The sequence below is a fragment of the Balaenoptera physalus genome, assembly GCF_965194825.1.
Source record: "Balaenoptera physalus genome assembly, chromosome: 13".
NCBI lineage: Eukaryota > Metazoa > Chordata > Mammalia > Artiodactyla > Balaenopteridae > Balaenoptera > Balaenoptera physalus.
In genome coordinates this window covers 7988003-7999716 of record NC_138892.1, presented here as the reverse complement: position 1 = coordinate 7999716, position 11714 = coordinate 7988003, and the positions used below count along the sequence as shown (strand labels likewise).

General features: G+C 41.3%; 1 protein-coding gene across 2 annotated transcripts in view; it reads left to right on the top strand.

The window, feature by feature from the left end:
• Nucleotides 1-593: 593 nt before the first annotated feature.
• The window catches only part of EP300 (EP300 lysine acetyltransferase), a 72828-nt gene continuing 61707 nt past the window's right edge, over nt 594-11714 (top strand). For both annotated transcript variants that reach the window (XM_082420558.1, XM_082420557.1), the window contains exon 1: nt 594-831. In XM_082420558.1, coding sequence (XP_082276684.1) covers nt 738-831 — 94 coding nt within the window. In that variant the 5' untranslated portion in view covers nt 594-737. The remainder of the gene's footprint in view (nt 832-11714) is intronic.

The following is an 11714-nucleotide window of genomic DNA, read 5'->3' as shown; positions in this document are numbered from 1 at the left end:
GGCCTCGGCGTCGGCGCGGGCTGGCGGCGCTGCTCTGCCCGGCCCCCTCGGCCCTCTGCGCCGGCGAGCTCCGCGCCCGGCGTCCTCGCCGCGCCTCCGCCGCCCGCCGCGCGATGTGAGGCGGCGGCGCCAGCCTGGCTCTCGGCTCGGGCGAGCTCTCTGCGGCCATTAGGGGCCGGTGCGGCGGCGGCGCGGAGCGCGGCGGCAAGAGGAGGGTTCGGAGGGTGGGGGCTCAGGTCCGGGAGGGGGCACCGGGAGGAGGTGAGTGTCTCTCGTCGCCTCCTCCTCTCCCCCCTTTTCGCCCCCGCCTCCTTGTGGCGATGAGAAGGAGGAGGACAGCGCCGAGGAGGAAGAAGCTGATGGCGGCGGCGGAGCTCCGAGAGACCTCGGCTGGGCAGGGGCCGGCCGTGGCGGGCCGGGGACTGCGCGTCTAGAGCCGCGAGTTCTCGGGGATTCGCCGCAGCGGACGCGCTCGGCGCATTTGTGTGCCTGTGCCCTCCTCCGGGCCTGGGCTCAGGCCCGGCCCCTCGCACTTGCCCCTACCTTTTCTATCGAGCCCGCATCCCTCTTCAGCCACCGCGATCCGGCGAAGAGAAAAAGGAACTTCCCCCACCCCCTTCGGGGGCCGGCGGAGACCCCCAAGCCCACCCCAGGGATCCGGGCGGGGACCCAGGCCTGAAGAAGAGATTTCCCGGGGATTCTCCTTTTCCTCGCCCGTATCTCCGAAAGAATTAAAAATGGCCGAGAATGTGGTGGAACCGGGGCCGCCTTCAGCCAAGCGGCCTAAACTCTCATCTCCGGCCCTCTCGGCGTCCGCCAGCGATGGCACAGGTTAGTCTTGGGAACCCTGGCCTTCCACCTCCTCCTTAATCTTTTCTCCTCGCAGCCTTATTCGTCCATATTTTCTTTCTCTCTCTTCCTAGTTCTCTGCCTCTTGATTGATTTTAAAGGTGTTTGAATGAGCTGGTCGAAGGCGTCCAGTAGCCCAACCATTTTCTTTGCTTCCTAATACATTTATTGCAATACTATGTCATATCGCTATGTGTTCTGGAATTAGAGCTCTTGAGTGGTGCTGCAGAAATGGCCTTTATTGTTTTTCCCATGCAGTTTAATTTTGGAAATGCCAGTGCATTTGAGTGTAAGGGCCTTTTTTGCAATTTTACTTTTTCTGTTGTTGATAAATGAGGAATCGTGAATCCTTTCTTCCTGATCGCACTTGTCCCGTTTCCTCTGCTTTCTACTCTTAAAGAATTTCTCTTTACATAAGATTTTCTGTTGAGGATGAGGGTGTAAAAAAAATCTTGGTTTTATTTATTTGTGTGTGTGTGATCCAGGATTTCAGGTTTGACGTGAAGTTGAACGTCAAACCCGAAATTTGGTATGAATTATTTTACCTACCATTCCCAGCTTTTTTGCCCCCCCCCCCCCCATTTGCTTTAAAAGTCAATATGGAGCGCTGTTCATTTTTCATTTCATTTCTTTGGTGCCAGACCAAAACGTCTGAAACTCTGGGGTTTTTAGGTTGGGAGAGAGCAGAAGCATTTTCTTTGCAGTTTGCAGTTACTTTCTCTTTGGGGAGGGCTGGATGGGGGGGCTAACTGATTTTATGGAGTTATGTACTTGGAAATCAAGATTAAAAGTTGAAAGAGTCCCAATCATGAACTGCAAACATGAACTGATAATACGAGAATTTTAAATGTGCAGTAGGTTTTGTATTTGTGTGTTTTGTCTTTTTTACACTTTAAACATGTGGAGATCCAGATTTCAGTTTAAAAAAGCTGTTTAAATTTTTTACTTCACTCATTTGTGGACTAGCCCTTTTATTAAGAGAAATTCAGGGAGACTTCTTTCCATCATTTCCTTCTTACAGTTAGTTTGATGCTATCCTGATGGCCACCGACCTTCTCTTTTGCTGTCTTAGTTGTTTGAGGTGCCAGGGTAATGAAGACGAAGAATGGCTGGCCATCTGACAGTCTACAAGATGTTCCCCCTTACTACGGAGCATCTCTTTAACTCCCTGAGAAAACAGGCTCAACGTCATTCCTCCATCTGCCAGTGAGAGTGCATAATGGAGTTAAATGTACCCTTGGAGTTTGTAGAGAACTTCTAAAGAAGAATGGTTCTAAGTAGGCTTCGTTTCTGTGGGTGAAAAACGTAAGGATATGGCAAATGCTTTGGATTCTTTGCTTTTATAAGAAAGACGTATCGTGAGTTTAAGGTAACCTGCAAAGATTGAGGATTTTTGCAGAGTTCCTCTGCTTCAGGCTTGTAACGTTGGCAGTACATGAACTTTGATCTGTCCTCATTCCTTGAAGTTTCTGTAGTCTTCAGGGATTTTTTTTTTTAAACCTGAGTTTTTTCCTCAGAATTCATACACATATGGAGTATTGTATTCCTTTTTACTTACTAAAATGTCACTCGGTAGGACTTTTAGATCACCTTTAGACACATTTTTCACCTGTAGATTTTTGTTTTGTTTCTTTAGTTTTTGTGTATTGTGGAGGTTTTTGCTCTTTAGTTCTTGTGTAATATGGTAATGGATTTTACATTTGAGTTAGCCAGTGACTGGGAATATTGTAGAGAAAACTTTTTACTTGTACTGTTTTGATGACTCCTGATTTGAGCAGTTTAGTCTTAGAGTAACGCAAGGTCTGGAAGGGAGGCTGTCCTCTCTTGTTCAGATATCTCTGTTCAGGTGCACTGCTACAGTCTCCATATTTGATCTGTGTATTTGGTAACTTTAACTCATTTTGATAGTGTCGCACCTGACTAATGCACAGAAACTGTTTTGCTACTTGAAACATCTTTGAATAATTGTAAGAGTGCTAAATGTATCAAGTGGGTTTTTATAATAAAAAACCCTCAGCACTGAGATTAATTCAGTCTTAGTCCTAAGAGTTTATCTTTCTCTAAATTTTGTAGTATAGGTTGATTTTTGTGCACCCCCCCCCCTTAAGATTCTACTCCAGGAATTCTTTGGTATCCAATTTTTAATCCTAACCAGTTTCGATTTTTTAATGGGGGAAGGGGAGAAATGAGTATTAAGAATATACTGTCCCCCTGTGAACTTCAAGTTGGACACCATTACGTTTTGATTTTTATTTGCATCCAGCACTGTGTAGTATAAGTTTGCAGTCAACTTTTAACAGAGACACTTCACTTTTTAAAACATTACATTTTAAACTTGTAATTTCTACATTTTTACTTCTGAGTTGCTGTGTATTTTATAAATGTGAATGTAAATTATTCCTTCGTATTTGATGATTAATTTTATTTAGAACTGTTCAAAATTATCCCAAAATTCTAGATTCCAGAAACTTTTTTTAAATGATTGAGGGCTTGCAGTTTTAGTAGTGTAAGTGTACCTGCCAAGAGTGTTTGCATGTGCCAGTTTTATAGGAAAGAAAATTGGAACCCAGTTGGGTTGACATGCTAAACTAAAGTGTCACAAAACAAATTAGTGCTTAAATCCCAAAATTTGATTTTCTAAGGTTATCCACTGATGCAGAATAAAAATGACTTATTTTAATTTTCAAAGATTCTTCTAAAAAATTTCTAGGTTGATTAAAATAATTTGAATTACATTTAAGTTTTACATGTTAGAATGGGGAGAAAGACTTACCACTTTTGCTTTTTTATGTTCCTGTTTCAATCTTTGCACTTGATCCATTGAAAATATTATTTAACTTGGCATGGTTAGATCAAAACTATTTGAGAAATGACTTTCTGTCCTACCACCTCCACTACCACCCCATCATAAAAGCCATTTGCAAAAATTTTTTGGTAAAATTATTGACCAGAATAGTTAATACATTGTCCTTCAAATATTTCTTGAACCTGTTTCTGATAATAACCTGAGTGATGGAATGATGAGGGTGATATGTTGCCTTCATTGCTCACAGAACATGTTCTGTCACTGCTTTGTAAACACTTGATGCTGTTGTATGGGCTGAAAGAACAGACTCTGGAAAGAGGTGTGACAGCATTAGGATCTGGCATATTTAGTAGGGTAAAAGATTCTTCTGGTCTTGGTATGATTTTGTGGCCCTGCTGTGTACCCATGTGTCAAAATTGGCTTGGATTTTATGCCCGTTTTCATTTTGAAGGCACAGGGCAGATATATCTGCATTTTGACCATTAGATTAGTGTACACAATAGATTTTTTGTGACGAGAATTTTTTTTTAACGTCTTTATTGGAGTATAATTGCTTTACAATGTTGTGTTAGTGTCTGCTGTATAACAGAGTGAATCAGCTATATGTATACATATATCCCCATATCTCCTCCCTCTTGCCTCTCCCTCCCACCCTCCCTATCCCACCCCTCTAGGTGGTCACAGAGCACTGAGCTGATCTCCCTGTGCAATGCAGCTGCTTCCCACTAGCTATCTGTTTTACACTTGGTAGTGTATATATGTCGGTGCTACTCTCTCACTTCTTCCCAACTTACCCTTCCCCCTCCCTGTGTCCTCAAGTCCATTCTCTACGTCTGTGTTTTTATTTCTGTCCTGCTCCTAGGTTCGTCAGAACCTTTTTTTTTTAGATGCCATGTATATGTGTTAGCATACAGTATTTTTTCTCTTTCTGACTTACTTCACTCTGTATGACAGACTCTAGGTCCATCCACCTCACTACAAATAACTCAATTTCATTTATTTTTATGGCTGAGTGATATTCCATTGGCAAGGATTTTTTAAATGTCAGTTTTACTTTCTCAGAACACCATTGTGTCTCAGTGGTTTGTCATCTAACTAGAATATTTTTATTGGAGATCATTTCTTTGTTAGCTCTTAAACCTGTGATACTGTGTTTTAATTTTATTTTTCGGGCATCAGCGTTTACTTGAGAGTTCTGCTTCTGAAGTTTTTGAGTTACCGCTCTTTGGTCCAGCGAGGTATTGCCGACCTCTCTGTTAAATTGCAAAACGTTTTACTAAGTGTCTTGAACTCTGTCAATTGCTTACTCTCAAGGCTTTGTAAGTTCATTTATAGGGCTTCAGGAAAGCTATCTGTGGTTGATAGTGAGTTAAGGTGACTTGTTACGTTGTAAATCTTGTATGTGTTACAACAAGGGTTCCCTTTTTCAGCTGGAGTTCATATTCTGTTACAGAGGTAAGAAATGTATTCGCATGTCCAGTGATTGGATGATGGGGAGGGAGGAAAAGGTTTCTGCCTTGGTTGCTTTTTGGCATTGTTTTCTCTGTTTTACTTTGCTTTCTCCCTTTTCCTTAGTCTATTCTATAAAGTTGGGGGGGGGATTAAAACAAGAAGTTGAAAATTAGTGCCTAGTGGTGTTTGTAAGGACATTAAGTGGTAAATAGGAAAGAAAAAAAGAGTAGGAAGAATGTTGCAGATACAAGTGGGAGTGTAAAGTTCTTCTTCCTGGTATATTTACGAAAACAATTCAAGAGTTATTCTGCCAATTCTTACACCCAACAATTAATGGAAAAATAAGACAACTTGTTTTGTGTGTTTCTGAAATTTTAGGGTTTCTCTTTAGAGAATTTCTGAAGTTGAATTTTTTTTAGTGTGGCAAGCATTAGAGAAATTAATGGGCAAGTTGAAACTTAAATTATGCCACGTGTAAAATATTTAAAACATTGTCTTTTGCAGATGATTTTTTTTCATGAAATGGATGGTAATTTTCTTCTGAAATTTTAATGGTAAAATATTTTATTGCTCAGGTCTCAAAAAATGTTTAAGAGAATAAACATTGAGGTTTTAAGCCTCTTCTGAACAATTTGGATATCATTTGTTTTTAGATGTAGATCTTTTTTTTAAGATTATTTTGATGTGGACCATTTTTATTTTTTAATTTTATTTATTTATTTTTGGCTGCGTTGTATCTCTGTTGTTGCGCGCAGGCTTTCTCTAGTTGCGGCGAGTGGGGGCTGCTCTTCATGGCGGTGCGTGGGCTTCTCATTGCGGTGGCTTCTCTTGTCACAGAGCACGGGCTGTAGGCGCACAGGCTTCAGTAGTTGTGGCGCACAGGCTTAGTTGCTCTGTGGCATGTGGGATCTTCCCGGACCAGGAATCGAACCCTTGTCCCCTGCATTGGCAGGCAGATTCTTATCCACTGCACCACCAGGGAAGCCCGTGGACCATTTTTTAAGTCTTTATTGAATTTGTTACAGCATTGCTTCTGTTTTATGTTTTGGCTCTTTGGCCGCGAGGCATGTGGGATCCTAACTCCCTGACCAGGGATCAAAACCGCACCCACTGCATTGGAAGGCGAAGCCTCAACCACTGGACCGCCAGGGAAGTCCCTAGATGTAGATCTTTTTAAATAAATGCCCCAAAAGGCAATTAGGAGTAATTTAGTTGAGAGAGAGTATAAAATTTAAACTACTGGAAAAAAGTGAGTGGTGAGAGAATTTGTTTTGGAGTCAGACTAGTAGAGTTAAAATTCCAGACCTGCCTTTATTACCTGTGAACCTTGGGCCAGTTACTTAATCTCTCTGTCTCAGCTTCCTCACCTGTAGTACCCACCTTGTAGGATTGTGGTAAGGAATAGTAAATGAGAATTGTCTTTGTCAAATATTTAGGATAGTGCTTGCTGCAGTATAGTATGTTTTCATTAAGTGTTAACTGTTTTTAACTTTACTGCTAAATATATCCCAGAAAAGCAGTGCTAGATTTTTTAATGGGTATACAGATAGATTGGGTAAAGAGAAAACCAAGTGTGTGAAGTTGAGAGTGGTCTTAAAAGTAAGGCTTACAGAGCCTTACTTTTAAGGTGCAGAGTTAGCATATCCATCATCTACTCAAAGATTAAGTTTTTTGAGAGTATAAGAATATGGCAGCAGAGGTTAAATAAAAGTATATATATTGTCACATAGGGGAGTCTTGTATATGTAATTGAAATGAACATAAATATTTAAGGCATAATGAGAAATAAGAAAGTAGATTGTTCTTATTGGAAATGCTCAAGATAAGAATGGCTTTTTTCTAAAGAATCATGTGGTTGAGCATTATTTTTTATTTGTTTATCTGGGTCTTTTTTTTTTTAATCATTTTATTTTTGGCTGTGTTGGGTCTTCGTTGCTGTGCGCGGGCTTTCTCTAGTTGTGGCGAGTGCGGGCTACTCTTCGTTGTGGTGTGCAGGCTTTTCATTGCAGTGGCTTCTCTTGTTGCAGAGCTCGGGCTCTAGGCGCGCGGGCTTCAGTAGTTGTGGCATGTGGGCTCAGTAGTTGTGGGTTGCGGGCTCTAGAGTGCAGGCTCAGCCCAGGCTTAGTTGCTCCGCGGCATGTGGGATCTTCCCGGGCCAGGGCTTGAACCCGTGTCCCCTGCATTGGCAGGCGGATTCTTAACCACTGTGCCACCAGGGAAGTGCATTATCTGGGTCTTAAAAGAAGACTTTCTTAAAGAAGGAGGAAGAAAAGTAGAAGGGGCAATGCAGAGCTTTTCAATATTTTTTGACCACACCCAAGTAAGAACTGTATTTTACATGGAGAACCAGAGACCCTGTCTCAGCAAGTGAGCAAACAATATTTATCCTACCTAGCCTTACTACTTATAATATACTCTGATATTTTCTATGGCATTTCATTTTTTAAAAAGTGGTGGTTGTGACTCACTATATTGATTTCATGACCTACTATGGCTTGTGACTCACAATTTGAAAAATACTAGTTTAAAAGAGTTGACAAGCTGCCGGTTGTCCTGTATTGGACCAACATCCTGTATTGGACCAGCGTTTTCTGTATGCCCGGCATTTCATCTCAAAACAGGGAATACTCTGGTGATCCAGAGAGACATGGGCCCTTCTTTCCTGGGGTTTGTAGATAAGGGGACAGAACGACGTTCAAGTCTGATGTGACCAGTGTTGTATATGTACAGTGTACAGTGTTGTATTTGCACAGTGTACAGTGGGAGAAACGGGTACTTAACCTGTAGCTACTGTTGCTCTGGTGGCTTTTTTTGAGGAAATTGGTGTCTGATCTTGGGATTTGAAGGATATAGGGTTTCTAAGAGTGAGCCCAGGTTGAAAACAAGAGATGGTCTGTCATGGAATCTGTAAATTTCATCTGGCTGGGGTATAGCAAGAAATATAATTGTAGAGGTGAGCAAGGGGCCAATCTTGCAGGACTTATTGGAGTTACTGCTTATTGGAGTTTAGATTTTTTTAGCTCTTTTAAATGGATGGACAGAATTGTACCTTAGATGACTGACTAAAGCGAGGAATGGTTTGGAAAGAAACAGGGGAAAATAGGCAGGGAGACCAGTGAGATGACTGTTTCAGAATTCCAGCTCTGATGAGGGTGGCCTGGATTAGTACATGGAAAGAAGTGAAAAGGTTTGAGAGAACATGGGTGGCCAGCAGAACTTGGTGATTAATTAGTGTCAGGATATTGCCGTAGAGGAGTCAAGGGTAATTCCCAAGTTTCAAGCTTGGGTAGCAGGATTGGTGAGGATGTCATTTATTCAGTACTTAGAGAAGTGTTTGTGTATGGATATGGATGAGGGGAGGGGTTGTGATGAGTTAAATTTGCATATTTTGAAGTTGTGTGATTCTCCTGAATTGGGTAGTCACTATTTTCATTTGGAGCACCTTTCATTCAAGCCAAGAAACATTGACTACCCACCAAGTTTTAGGTATTTGGAATGTAAAGATGAATCAAGGTGCAGTTTCTGCTCTCAAAGCCTTTAGGATCTGGTGGAGTTGGTAGTACACATATCCACACAGTTTTCCCATAAGTTATACTCTGATAAGTTTTAAATGTTTTAGATAAAGGCAGAGGATAGGGATTATTTCTGACAGGATGGGTTTGGAGTATTGGGCGGAAACCTCATATAGAAAATGTGTATTTGAAAGGGGGTAGGAGAGCATGACCTACCTTTTCTTAGAAGTTGGGAATTAACCTGGTGGTCCAGTGGTTAGAACTTTCACTACCGAGGGCCCGGGTTCAATCCCTCCTTGGGAACCAAGATCCCGCAAGCTATGCGGTGCGGCCAAAAAAAAAGGGAAAGTTGGAGTGGTATTTCAGGTGGAACAAATACAAGTGGTTTTTATGTGACTGGAACAGACTATACGGTGGAATGTTTTCATGGGAGACAGATGGAAAAGGATGTGAGGGTCCTAATATGGAAAGACAGAAATATGCTAAGGAATTTGACATTCATCTCACCATCTGGATAAAAATTTTATGAGAAGAGTGACATGGTCAGGGAAAGAGTAGTGCTAGTGACACTGCAGAGGATCAGTAGCAGGGAGGGAACCTAATGGCAGGAAGACCTAGGGTTTGTCTTTTATCTCTTGAAATGCACTTATCATTTGTCTTTGTAGTTTTTGGTAAATTGTAGTTAACAAAGTGAATTGTTTATTTTCTTAAGATCCAAGTTTTGTTTACCAGTTGTCATACATGTAGAAAATGTAGCAGATTTTTTTTAAAAGTCACGCTCCCCTTTCTCTTTACAGATAGGCAATTTCTAGGAGACTTTTTTTTTTTTTAAGAGATAGTACGATAGTTTCACCATCTAGGATCCCCTGTAGGCATTCCCTTGGAGCAAACCCCAATTAGGCAAACAAATCCAACCCTCACTGCAAAGCTTCTCTCAAAATGTTACTGTACTCGGGTTTTGCTGGTGGCGCAGTGGATAAGAATCCGCCTGCCAATGCAGGGGACACGGGTTCGAGCCTGGCCCGGGAAGATCTCACATGCCGCGGAGCAACTAAGCCCGTGCGCCACAACTTCTGAGCCTGCTCTCTAGAGCCCACGAGTCACAACTGCTGAAGCCCACTCGCCTAGAGCCTATGTTCCGCAACAAAGAGAAGCCACTGCAGTCAGAAGCCCGCACACCGCAACGAAGAGTAGCACCCACTGCCGCAACTAGAGAAAGCCCGCGTGCAGCAACGAAGAGCCAACACAACCAAAAATCAACCAATTAATTAATTAATTAATTAATTTTAAAAATGCATATTTTGAAAATTAACCTGTACTTTTGCCCTTTGGCTCTATTAGCTTTCACAGTTCACCAGTTGCCAACATGCAAAGCTATGTGATCCTGTGAAACTTAATATTGATTATCATCTTTGATCAAATTTGTATATAACCCACAGGTTGTTACCAGTTGTTTTTTGGTTTTGTTTTTTTTGGCTGCGTTGGGTCTTCGTTGCTGCAAGCAGGCTTTTCTCTAGTTGCGGCGAGCGGGAGCTACTCTTCGTTGCAGTGCGCGGGCTTCTCATTGCGGTGGCTTCTCTTGTTGCGGAGCACGGGCTCTAGGTGCACGGGCTTCAGTAGCTGTGGCTCGTGGGCTCTAGAGTGCAGGCTCAGTAGTTGTGGCACATGGGCTTAGTTGCTCCGTGGCATGTGGGATCTTCCCGGACCAGGGCTTGAACCCGTGTCCCTTGCATTGGCAGGCGGATTCTTAACCGCTGTGCCACCAGGGAAGCCCTCGTTACATTTTCGTAGTGTCCTTCAAATTCAGTATTGTAGTTTTAAGTGTTTATGTACCTTTTCTTCCTTGATAGGTGGGTTTTTTATGATTAGGTTAATTCTGCTTCATCTACAGAGTATTAAATACCATTTCTGAAATAAAGTACTGGATGAAAGTTAGGATGGTTATTTTAACCTGAGAAATTCATGAAATTTAGAAAATCGCCTCATTTTAAAGGCCACGGTGTTTTAAAACGTCATACTTTGTTAAGCACCCAAAACAGCTGAGTTAATGTAAGAGTAGAAGTGCCCTAAACCAATAAGGAGAGATCGTTGTGAGATTGATAGTTTTCATGTCTAGCCAAACTGTTTTCAGAATTATTAAAGTTCTGTACGTTTGACTTTCATCTCTAATCCTTATTTTTTTAAATCTCAGATCTCTGCCCACCTCATCACTCACCTGGCTCCCCGTCCTTTGAATTCCTTCAATTGCTGTGGCTCAGCTTGAGTTGTTCACCTGTCCTCCTTTTCTCCACTCTTCACTTGTCTAGTTCCTACTCGTCCTCTGGTCTCACCACTGGGATGAAAGAAAGGTTTTGAGATCCGTAATGTTCATTTTTTAAAAAGCATTTTTAATGCCACAGAGAAAACTAACTGAAAGGAGGAGAGTTGATGGATGAATTCTGTCTTTTAAGTGGATACTTGAGAATTGACTAGTTTTAGAATAATTCTTATGGGTATTTTGCTTAATGTACACAGTTTAAAACCCAACTGAGTTTTTATTTGAATTCAGCTTACCTGAAGTACAAAAATAAGCCTGTTTATTCAGCAAATAATGTTTGAGCCTTCTGAATGGGAAAAAAATTTGTAACTGGAAGAGGTACTGTTATGCAGTAGAATTAGATTTTGAGCCAAAATTATTTGTTTTGCATCCTAGTTTGTAACTTTTAAAAATCTTTTTTTTATACTCAGTGCAGTATTTGGGATTATATTGTTAGTAATCCTAATTTTGAATGTTATACTTCACTTATACATTTCATGGTGGGAAATATTTGTCTAATTTCTCATGTATCGTGGAATTGTCTTGATCTTTTGATTTTTTTGGAAAGGCTAAGTGAGTTGAGTATTTATTTTACAAGAGATGATATAGCTAAATCTGCTGTGAGGACCACAGAACTAAGAAGACACCAAGGGTGACCTACAGAATCAATATGTAATAATGAAAGGATGTTTTGACTCAATACTAGTTTCCCACATGCTCAATCCAAATTCATTTTTGTTTAAATTATCACATTTCTAATACACAGTTCATTGGATAAACCTAATGTATTATGCTAAAC